The sequence below is a fragment of the Pelophylax lessonae genome (genome assembly GCF_965119305.1).
Source record: "Pelophylax lessonae genome assembly, chromosome: 3".
In the NCBI taxonomy this organism is placed as follows: Eukaryota; Metazoa; Chordata; class Amphibia; order Anura; family Ranidae; genus Pelophylax; species Pelophylax lessonae.
Genome location: NC_138770.1, coordinates 118739571 through 118752233, shown reverse-complemented (window position 1 = coordinate 118752233; position 12663 = coordinate 118739571). Strand labels below are relative to the sequence as shown.

The 12663-nt window shown below is 43.8% G+C and overlaps 1 protein-coding gene across 1 annotated transcript in view; it reads left to right on the top strand.

Annotated features, from left to right (window-relative positions):
• MFSD2B (MFSD2 lysolipid transporter B, sphingolipid) overlaps positions 1–12663 on the top strand; it is a 139942-nt gene that overhangs the window by 109354 nt on the left and 17925 nt on the right. Inside the window, exons 10-11 of the mRNA XM_082251176.1 lie at positions 201–281; positions 8585–8694. Coding sequence (XP_082107302.1) covers positions 201–281; positions 8585–8694 — 191 coding nt within the window. The remainder of the gene's footprint in view (positions 1–200; positions 282–8584; positions 8695–12663) is intronic.

Here is a 12663-nt window from a genome sequence, read left to right as displayed (position 1 = left end):
TACCAGTGTATTACCATTTGTTAAATACATACTGTAGGTCTCACTAACTGTACATGCCCAGCAAGATCAAAACCATTTTATTAATAGTCTGTGTGGTGTAGCCCTAGTATACATAATACAAGGACAATCAGTAGTGACAATTGTGGCACTACTCAAGTTATCTTCATGTTTAGTAAATAATGAGCTTTCATTCTCTGCAGATCTCTGCCGTTGTGAGCATCCCCTTCTGGCAATGGTTTCTTCAACGATTTGGCAAGAAAATGGCAGCTTTTGGAATTTCAGTAAGTTCTGAGCAAGTCTTAATTTTCCTATTATTATAGTGCAATGCTTATATTGTGAATGTGAATTAATCAGATCTTTTATAGAATTTAAAACCAATTCAACACAAAATGCAAATAAAATAATGTCAAATGTTGCATGACATTAACCCATTCACAGGCCAATCCCTAACCGATTAATCATATCACTATATAGTGTCCATAAAAGTCCACACAAAAAAAGGGTTGCTTCAGTCTTCCATATGTGAACACCAATGAAGAAGAAAAACAATATTAGTGCACCCAAAAATAGAAACACTCCAGCCTCTTACTGGATCGCTTTGACCACTAAATGCAAAAATGGTCAATCAGCACATAAAGGGTTAATATATCCCATTTGAATATCACCTTCCAGAATCCTTCGCCAGAAACTGCCAAGCCACCTCTCATTAAAGGTAGCGAAAGTAAACGCAGGGCAACCCCATAGCATAATCTTTTATAAACTGATTTATTCAGAAAAATCCAAAGTGTGCACTTACATATGCTCATAATTCATCTGAGCATATATCACTCTATGTGAATCCCATGGGCAAACAGTTCGGTCCCAGCTGGCGGCTAACATGCCTGATGACATCACTCCTGTAAGCCCCTAAACTGCAGGAAGAATCGATGAACTTTAGCAACGCTCATCAGCGCCATTGCAGTTCATTGAGAACTACAAGCCATCTACTGCGGTGGAAGACGGGATTTGTAGTTTATTCATTCACAAAGTGCTGTAAATAAATGACATGGCTGTGCGAGCGGACCCCCACATTGCTGCACCAATGTAACAGCAGGTGTTGGCAGAGGATCCCCCGCCCATTGTCACGGGGCATAATCTTGAACATGGATTGGGTGTAACGTGTAACATGTTCCAAAGGTGATCTTTAACCTCCTGTAGTTATATAGACATCATTTGGATGGACTAAAGCCTGCCATAATCACTAATGACCACTAGATGGCAGAAAATCAATGTGAAAGGAGAACAAACAATTGACATAGGACAGAACCTGCACAAATGCCATCTAAAGCAGCAGTTCCCAAGGTTGTTTTTTCTGTGGCCATTTCCAACCTTTTTTTTTTTCCTGTGATGCGCCCCCCCCCCCCCCCCCCAATATGAATAAAAATTTCCACCTGCTTTGTAAAAATACATTTTTGTTTTTATTTATAATAATTTTAGTAATGTCTTTGCATACAGAACGACATACAAAATTTAGTGTTAACATAATTTATCAGTCAGTTAATGTGATCCCTAGGCTTGATGGACAGATTACAAGTCCCTTTGTGTGATATGTAATGATCACTTCTGTTCTTTATGCCCAGGGTACTGCAAATTATAAGCTGAACTCCAGGCAGATATAAAAAGACACACATTTTTGCAGCTCTTTAATCATTAATTCATTATTTTATTATTAATTATTATCAATAATTTTTGGTCATCATTCATTCTTTATGGGCCTTGTTTTGTGCACTGGTGCACAGTCATGTTGGAACAGGAAGGCACCATCCCCAAACTGTTCCCACAAAGTTGGGGAGAATGAAATTGTCCAAAATGTCTTGTCATACAAAAATCCTGGCGCTGTGGTGCAGGTGACCAGAGTTCAAGGATGGGATGGTAAGGACAGATGATACCCAAAGAAAGCCACCATCAGCTAAAAGTCCATGTCTGGGCTGCAGCCTACCCAAACCCAGATCCTGACTGAGAGAGAGATAGTGCAACAAAATAGGGTATACTGGCGCTCCCAGACACAGTGACAAAATGAAGGCTGCTCAGGATCTTGAAGTAATAAAACACATTTAATTAAAATGAATTAAAAAGTACTAGTCAACAGACAAATGCCAGCAGCATGCCCATGGTACTGCAGTCAAATGATACCTCAGATCGAGGAGGACCCAGGAGCAAGAGGACAACGTCTATCCCTAGATGGTACCAGCACTTGAGAGCGGGATGGCTGTCTTGATCCAACAGGGGAATCTTGCTGGTGTTGAGCCTCCAGACCGTGAGAGGACCGAGATGTAAGGAGGGGGGAGTGGAGACCTCAACCCCCGCAGACCGCACCGTCCCGGAAGGCACACAGTCAGAGCGGCAGCATCCGCTACTGCTCTGACACAGCTGCAGCGGCGCCGGATGATGACGTCGCCGGGCGCCTGTGGCTGGCTCACAGGGACGTGCACACTGAAGTCTGCGGACACTGGAGTCCGCCTCGCGGATGTTCATCAGTCCATACGTTTGTGTGCTACCCCTGGACCAGTCCAATAGCCGCTGATCAACATCCGCGAGGTGGACTCCAGTGTCCGCAGACTTCAGTGTGCACGTCCCTGTGAGCCAGCCACAGGCGCCCGGCGACGTCATCATCCGGCGCCGCAGCAGCTGTGTCAGAGCAGTAGCGGATGCTGCCGCTCTGACTGTGTGCCTTCCGGGACGGTGCGGTCTGCGGGGGTTGAGGTCTCCACTCCCCCCTCTTTACATCTCGGTCCTCTCACGGTCTGGAGGCTCAACACCAGCAAGATTCCCCTGTTGGATCAAGACAGCCATCCCGCTCTCAAGTGCTGGTACCATCTAGGGATAGACGTTGTCCTCTTGCTCCTGGGTCCTCCTCGATCTGAGGTATCATTTGACTGCAGTACCATGGGCATGCTGCTGGCATTTGTCTGTTGACTAGTACTTTTTAATTCATTTTAATTAAATGTGTTTTATTACTTCAAGATCCTGAGCAGCCTTCATTTTGTCACTGTGTCTGGGAGCGCCAGTATACCCTATTTTGTTGCACTATCCAAAATGTCTTGGTATGCTGATGCCTTAAGAGTTCCCTTCACTGGAACTAAGGGGCCAAGCCCAATCCCTGAAAAACAACCCCACACCATAATCCCGCCTCCACCAAATGATTTGGACCAGTGCAAAAAGAAAGGTCCATAAAGACATGGATGAGCGAGTTTGGGCTGGAGGAGCTTAACCTCAATCTGATAAAACACCTTTGGGACGAATCAGAGTGAAGACTGTGAGCCAGGTCTTCTCCTTCAACAACAGTGCCTGACCTCACAAATACGCTTTTGGAAGAATGGTCAAACACTCCTAAACCTGGTGGACAGCCTTCCCAGAAGAGTTTAAGCTGTTATAGCTGCAAAGGGTGGGCCAACTCAATATTGAACCCTACGGACTAAAGCCCTGTACACACGCACAGATTGTTGGCCGTAAAAAGTTCATGTGCATGTAAAGGTAGGCGTCCCAATACTTTTGGTAATATAGTATATCCAGAGGCCCCAAGGGATCCCCATATGAACCTGGTTGAGAACTGTTGAACTAGAACATCCAATGTGTTCATAGTAACCTGCACTATAGATGATTTAAAGGTTCAGATGACAAAAAGTGATTTTATTTATTAGCAGTTTTAGTAGCTGAAAAAGATAACATAGTTACATACAGTTCATATGATTTTACAAGAAACGTAAAGTACATCTGAAAGTCTGAACAAGTCCCAAATCCAGTTACTATTCGTTGCATAAGTCTCATAAAATAAACAAAAAAACTTCCTTTACCTTCCTTGATTGAGCCAAATCCAACTCCATTTGTGTCTCCTGCGCTCCCGCTCCCAGACACTGCAGCTCACAGTGGGAGGGGTTTCAGTAACAGAAGCAGGGCTGACAATCTAGAAAGCAGTGGGAGGGACTAGGTGTGGTTAGGTGATAATTAACAGGCCATAGACTTGTGACTCAGCAGTGACCAGTGGCGTCGCTAGGGGGGGGGCCATGGCCCCACCAATATTACTCTGTGCCCCCTCATGTGCCCCCCCAAATAAAATGCAGTTTTTGTTACTATTTTATATGGCAGAGAAAGCACTAAATAAAAAAAAAAGGGCTGAAGAAGGCTGCTGTTCTGGTGCTGTGCGATACATCCCCCCCCCCCCCAGGCTGTAATGGTAGAGTCCGGATTGAAAAAAAAAGCCTGATTCACACTGTGTATACGAGGCTGCGAGTGTCTTGTCTGTATGACACAGCCGAGCCAGCACACTCCCTCCTCCCCCCTCCCCTCTCCCCTCACAGACAGCAGAGGAGAGGTAATAGGAGCTCCTTGTGTGTCTGCCTGGACCGCCCACTCTCCTCCCCGCATGCAGATATATCTGAGAGGAGATGTGGGCGGGAAACATGAAATATGGTGGTGTCTGGTGTGTGAGAGAGGGAAGAGGAAGAGCTTTAACCCTGCTGGGTGAGTACAGCTGTGCAGTATACAGTATATTGTGATTGCTGAACTGTCCCCATCTCCCTCCCTTGTCCCCCCCCCCTTCTCTGTTCTTCCAAGAGCTTGACAAACTTCACTTCCATTAAGAACTTGGGCAGCCAATGCATAGATTTTGTAAATGTGAAAGAACACTTCCTCGGGCCAATTGGTTTTATAAATGTGACAATGGGATTGTGCTGTGGACGACCCTAGGAGTGAACAATGGAAAATAAGTGTAATACAAGGTATTACTCACAGCGCGTGTCGTTGAGCAAAATAATAATAAATAATGATGTGCTAAATATGTGATACTGAGTATAAAAATGTATGGTGTGCTCTTGTGATTATAATAAAATAACTTTTGGCTGCTTATAGCTCTATTTAAATGCACCCTATAAAATACTGAACTCCTGCTTATTGTGACTTTGCAGTCCTATGCCAAAATGCATCAAAAAAAGAAATTATCAAGTGAAATGTGATATGCAAAACTTAAACCATATAATGCAAAGAAATATTGGTGCTAAAAAATTACTGGTGCAGAAAAAATAGTGAAAATTATTAAACTGTGATTGGTGTCCAATATACTGAAATATAGTGTCCAAATAGTCCAGAAAAATTAGTCCAAAAGAAATATTCCAGCTTCAGTGATGGTGTTGGAAATACCAATCAGTGCAATAGTGTTGTCACCCTCCGTGCTCCTGTGCGATAAGGTAGGCAATTCAAACTCACCAGACGGTGTTGACCCACAATGTCTTATGACAAGTGGGTCAGTAGAGCTTTGTGTGGTAGGTATCCAGCGGGGTCCCAGCCATCCGTGTCCGGGTGGTCCTGGATGCTCAGTTTCCAGAAAATTCTGCAGACAGGAAGAAGTGACGCAGCAGAGATAAAGAATCACACATGGCTCCCACCGGGTCCCAAACCTTGGGAATGGTTGATAAATTAAAGGAGATCATCCCTTCCACACTGAGCTCAATGTGTACTTCAAGCCTCTCTTTCAGATCGCTCTACTGCAGTGTATTCTTCCCGTTCACGACTACAGACTGCTGGTGGTGAGGAGGACGGTCTATGTGGACATCTTTACCCCAGAAGCCTGCATTCTTAGATGTGCCTCCTTTAATTTATCAACCATTCCCAAGGTTTGGGACCCGGTGGGAGCCATGTGTGATTCTTTATCTCTGCTGCGTCACTTCTTCCTGTCTGCAGAATTTTCTGGAAACTGAGCATCCAGGACCCCCCGGACACGGATGGCTGGGTCCCCGCTGGATACCTACCACACAAAGCTCTACTGACCCACTTGTCATAAGACATTGTGGGTCAACACCGTCTGGTGAGTTTGAATTGCCTACCTTATCGCACAGGAGCACGGAGGGTGACAACACTATTGCACTGATTGGTATTTCCAACACCATCACTGAAGCTGGAATATTTCTTTTGGACTAATTTTTCTGGACTATTTGGACACTATATTTCAGTATATTGGACACCAATCACAGTTTAATAATTTTCACTATTTTTTCTGCACCAGTAATTTTTTAGCACCAATATTTCTTTGCATTATATGGTTTAAGTTTTGCATATCACATTTCACTTGATAATTTCTTTTTTTGATGCATTTTGGCATAGGACTGCAAAGTCACAATAAGCAGGAGTTCAGTATTTTATAGGGTGCATTTAAATAGAGCTATAAGCAGCCAAAAGTTATTTTATTATAATCACAAGAGCACACCATACATTTTTATACTCCGTATCACATATTTAGCACATCATTATTTATTATTATTTTGCTCAACGACACGCGCTGTGAGTAATACCTTGTATTACACTTATTTTCCAATGCACGGATTTTGTTTCATTCAGGTGGGGTTCACACTGATGCAGTGTACTGCATTGCATGTCATTTGTCCAGGAATCACACAAGATTTCTGTACAAATGACATGCAAATTCAGTGCGATGCAAATTGAACCATACATTGTGTGTGGCTCAATTTGCATTGAATCCGCTCCAAAAAGGTGCAAGACCCTTTTTTTTTGTCTGCACTGGAATCGGATCGCAAGGGTGTTCAGACCCATATGATCCAATTCCATCTCCATCGGCTTCCACAGTGCGCACTGCAAACCAGTTTGTGGGTATCATTAATATTGACACCCGCAGTGGTTTGCAGAGCGCAGTGTGAACTGCTTGCAATTCTGATGCATTGCGGGAAAGGAATTGCAGCAGTTCCCTCACCGCATCAGTGTGAACCGGACCTCAACTATTGTGTTGAGGAAAAAAATATTAAATTTCCCCATCTACACATTCAAGGTGGATGGGGGAATCATCCTGCTGAGCCCATGCCAGAACTACCAGGGTCGCACTTGTGACCAGGTCCTGGTGTTTAGCCTCCAGGGGGGTTTCCAGCCTCCTCTTTCTGTCCTGCCCCTGACATTGACAATGCCAATCTGGTGTTTTCTGTCTCAGTGGCAGCAGCTGCAGCATATTAGGACCCAGTACTGGTTACATTATGGGGCTGATGGGGGCATATGGGGAAGAGGGGGCAGCACTACTGGTTGTAGATGGCTGGGCTCTCCACCAGTCGCCTAGCAGCTGTGACACTGCATAGCCTTTTCTGTTGACATGGTGATCTGGATGTGTTCTGGGTGATGCTCCCGATCAGATCTAAAAATAAATATGATAGTGGTTTTATTGATTAGAGCCCCCACACAGTTGCTGAGCATATGGCTGATATATATGTGATTGTACTTTTGATTCTATTAAATATTGTGTTTATGTCCACATATTCGATCCAATTGGGAGAATCGCCCAGATTGCATCCAAATGGCATGTCAACAGAGAAGGCTATGCAGTGTCATCGCTGCTAGGGACTGGCGGAGAGCACAGCTGTCTACAACCAGTAGTGCCAGCCCTTCCGCACATTTGCCCATTAGCCCCATAATCCAGCACTGGATCCTAATGCGCTGCCATGAAGACAGACGCTAGACTGGCCCTGTCAATAGCAGGGGCAGGACAGCAAGAGGAAATTGGGAACCTCCACAGTGGTGGAACACCAGGGCCTGGTTGCTGGTGACATATCCCTTGCTTTCCACCACCATGGGGGACCTAAGATGTTAGGAAGGAGGCCCATTGTAGAACATGAAAGAGCCCTGCTGTGGGAAAGTAATAAAGGCCCCCTGGATCAGTGGAAAGCACACCATGCACACAGGGAAGGCCCCCGGGACCGATGGGTGGGGGTGGTCAGGGTGGCCCCCTATGGTTTCTTGCACTGATGCCCATTGTCACGAATATTTTATCTTTTTGCCTTTTTGATGCCCATTGTCAGGAATTGTGACAAAGTGTTTGGAATATTTCATGTTTATGCGTTCGATAGCCCTTCATAATGCAAATTTTTTGTCTATAGGTCATGTTAAAGAGACTCCCCAGCTTCCTTCTCGGAAGTATGCCTGGGGACTTTTTAGCATCTTGATAAAAGTCCCTAGTCAGATTGAAACATTGACGCTCAATTGTATTGTATATTGCATGAACAAAACAAAGGTGAATTTGTACCAAGACCTCTGGAGTGCATTCTATTCTTGGGGAAAAAAAAATAAAAATAATATATATATACTGCATTTTATTGTCGGCCCCCCTACTTTTGTCCCTGTCCCCCCATGTGCCCCCCCAAAATATGAAAGCTGGAGACGCCACTGGCAGTGACAATGCTGATAGCCACACCCCCTGCAACATCCTCTCATCCCACTGTAGTGCAAGCAAGCACAACCTACTGAGAGGGACAACTCTGCTCTGAATTCAGGAGCAGTGCAGCATCATTGCCACCCCATCACAGGAAGCTGCATTATTAGGACTTTTCTGGCAGGACTAACAGGTATACATAGCATTTTGGAGAACTAAGAAAAGGAAGACTGTAAATGCACATGCACGTATAATGTATCACTGCAGGACATTTTTTTGTTTGTTATGGGAGGCTATCATTCTACGTTAATGTACCAGAACGTGAACTGTATAATGGTAATATTATAATATGGCACATTGATGGGGACAGTCTCACTTGCTTATAGAATGCCTCTTCCTTTACAGTGGATGATTCCATTTGCGATCATGCTGGTCACCATACCTAATCTCATTGTGGCTTATATGGTCGCTGTGGCATCTGGATTTAGCATTGCTGCGTCTTTACTCCTGCCGTGGTGAGTGTCACATGTAGTGTGTTAGTAACAGCTATCCTTATATGTCCAGAAAATCCATGTACACTAAGGACATGAGCCGTGGAAGGAATACATTAGGTGCTTGTTACCACTAGTGGCTGAGCTGTGTTTTTACTGCCCCCCAAACTGCTCCCTTTTTGGCTGCAGAGGCATATGCTGGGGGTATACACATGCTGCAGCTGCAGTTCTTTAGTTCACATCAGGAATTACACCTCCTATCACTTCAAGTGGATGGGACTCTGCAAGCATCCTGCAACTGCAGGGTTCAAGTGGTTTAAAGCAGGTGGTGAGGAGGTGATACAGTGCCTCCTCACCACCTGCCAAATGCTCTCTGAAGAGTGATCTGAATGTGCATCACTCTTTAGAGACCAAAGTAACTGTGAACAAGCCCTAAAAGGCCTCTACACATCAAACAGAAATGTGTTTTGGCTGTTTAATGCATATATATTAAAAATAGATTCAAATGTGAATAAGAGGGCACTACATATACATTTGCATTTTGCAACAATTTTATATTTTATGATAAATCTACAGAGCCCCAGGTTTTAAATAATGTGTGTTTGTATGTTATAACTAATTATTTGTTCATCTTGACAGTTCTTATTGTATCTGACTTCCTGTTAGAGGGTGATAACACTAAACTCCAGCTCCCAAAGCAATGGTAGTGTTGTCACCCCTAATTCGTGCACTGGAACTACTGGCAGCCATGCCAAAGCACAGTGTACCTTAAAAGTTCCAGTGTTGTCACCTCTGTCCTGCAGTGCACACCTAGCAATGCTTTATTGATGGCATTTTGATGGGTAGCATGGATATGGAGTGGGGAAAAGTGTCAAGCCTGGAAATCTTAGTCTATGAGTGAGCAGTGAGGTGACAACCAACTGCAGCTTCTGTCTACCCATTGACCTAGCCAAATAGAGACCAGAGATTAAAATATCATAAGGCTGCTAATTAAAAGCTAAATAAAAGGAATCTTCAGCAATTTAAATGCTATTATATGCAATGCCTGGTTTTTGAGCTCAGCCAGCTTAGAAATGCCAATGATGGGGGCTTTTGTACAGTATATGCTAGGGCTGACAATTAAGTGAAGGAAGAGATAGTGTACTATACTGTTCTGTATGGTGCTATATAGTGCCTTATTGTGCTATTATACTGTGAATTGCAGTGTAGCAAGCTACATATGCCTGTGTAACCCTGCGCCACCACTGTTCACAGTTCATAGACGCAACAGTCCTTCTTATGGCTGTCTTTTTGCCTGTGTTAGTAAAAAAAAAGTTGCTGTTTAGCTTTTGTTTGTATCCTTTGTGTGTTTTATTGGGTTTTTTATTTCCTTTTTTTTTTTTTATGTTTATCTTGTTTTTTTATTGTCAAGGTTAAAAAAATGGATTTTTGTCTTATCGTAAAAACCTTTTCTCTGATGTTCGTTGACGGACGCAGCTCCATATCTTCTTTGACCCTTGGGTTGTGTTGCTCTCCATAGGAGTAAGACACTAAGCAGAAAACATTGACTATGCCCATAGGGCCATCCTAGGGGGTTTTGTAACAAGCAATGTCAGAAGAGCTCATAACCCAACTCAACAGAGGGGTGGGTGCTGTGTCTGTCAATGAACATCACAGAAAAGGATTTTACAGTAAGACAAAAATCCAGTTTTCTCTTTTGTTCATTGGTGGACACAGCTCCTGATTTTTCTTTGACCCTTGGGACGTCCCAAAGCAGTGTCAACATGAGGGATGGGAAAAAACACAGCAATAAACATATTTCCCAAAAGGGCTAAACGTAGCCAACCAGATAAACCAGGAGCTCAACCAGAACAGCAACTGCAACAGCAGCCTGCAAAACTTTGCGGCCAAAAGCAGCATCCACATATGCAAGTACATTCACCTAGTAAAACTTTGTGAATGTGTGCACAGATGAACAGGTGGCCCCTTTGCAAACCTGGACCACTGACGTCTGATGACAGAAGGCCCAGGAGGCACTAAGCGCCCTCGTAGAATGTGCCTTAACAGGGAAAGGAGGCACCTGACCCTTGATGGAATAGGCCTGAATAGACCGTCTGCCTGATCCATCTGGAAATGGTCGCAGCAGATGCGGCCTGCCCCTTACAAGAGCCATCTGGAAAGGACAAACAAGGAATCCGATTTTCGAATCGACGTAGTTGACACCAGGTACACCCTGATTGCCTGAACCACATCCAGGGAATGCAAGGCAATTTCTTTAGGATGTTTCGGCTTAGGGCACAAGGAAGGCAACACGATGTCTTCATTTAAGTGGTAACCCAAGGCGACCTTAGGAAGGAACAACTGGCAGGGACGTAGCACCACTTTGTCCCTGTGAATAACGCAGCCAACTCGGACACCCTGCGTGTAGAAGTAATAGCCACAAAAAAAGACACCTTCTGTGACAAAGTAAGCAGAGTAAGTTCACAAATATTTTCAAAAGAAGAAGAACCGACAGTACCAAATTGAGGTCCCACAGAGGCACCCGGGACCTTACCTGAGAAGCCAGGTGGCGTACCCCCTGAACGAAAGTGTGAACCAAGGAATTTGTGGCCAACGAGCGTTGTAAGAAGATTGCTAAAAAGCGGAAATCTGGCCCTTGATGGTGCCCAGGGCCAAACGCTAATCTATACCTCTTTGTTGAAACTCCAACAGATGGGACACTGAAAAGGAACAAGGGGAAACCCCCCCTGAGACTCACACCAAGTAATGTACGCCCTCTATACTCGATGATAAATCTTCCTAGAAGTAGATTTCCTAGCTTTCAACAGTGTAGGAATTACCAAATGCGACAACCCTCTGTCCCTCAGTACCTGGCTTTCAATGGCCAGGCCGTTAAAGCCAGTGACTATAAAGCAGGATGGTAGATCGGTCCTTGAGACAAAAGATTTATCTAAGAGTGAGTCTGCAAGGGGCATCCGCTACCAGTCGTATTAAACCGGTGTACCAAGACCGGCGAGGCCAGTCTGGGGCCACCAGACAGACTGGATTCCCTTCTTCCTCGATTCCAAAGGGTATTCCAAAGACCAAAGGGTAACGCCACGAATTGAAAGTGCTCCTCGCCCAAGGGAAAGCGAAGAAAACGGTTTTATGTAGAGCAAAAATTATTTTTTACAGAACCTTCAGAGAGTACTTTGCCATGAGGTGCCATGTTAAAACTTCCAGTGACCAGTATGAGAGAGTGAGAGCGATAACACCAAATTTACCACGCCTGCTCCCAATTCACACCTGAGACCTTGTAACACTAACAAGTCACATGACACGGGAGGGAAAATGGCTAATTGGGCCCAATTTGGACATTTTCACTTAGGGGTGTACTCACTTTTGTTGCCAGTGGTTTAGACATAAATGGCTGTGTGTGGAGTTATTTTGAGGGGACAGCAAATTTACACTGTTATACAAGCTGTACACTCACTACTTTACATTGTAACAAAGTGTCATTTCTTCAGTGTTGTCACATGAAAAGATATAATAAAATATTTACAAAAATGTTAGGCACGTACTCACGTACTCACTTTTGTGAGATACTGTGTGTGTGTATATATATATATATATATATATATATATATATATATATATATATATAAAAAATATCCAAAGCATTTATAGAGCATTGCAAAAAAAACCAGATCTGATGAAAAAAGTCCCACTCTGGATAGAAATACAGTATATATCGGAAATGGAAAACTCTTTTACACCGCAGTTCTGCTGGTCTATGAAAGCTAAGCTATTAATAAAAGAAAAAATATAAACTGCACAGCCAAATATTTGCTGCCAGAGTACACTGTCCCTGAAAATTGTACTGTCCATAATACAATGTAAAGCTCCAAACCTGTAATTTAAAGGATTGTTTGTATTTTTTTATCTCACCATTGAAGCCACATGAAAAGGACCCTCTCCCCGCTGGGATTTTAATTTTTTTTTTGTCAGCAATTTCTTGTCCTCTATGGCAATGCC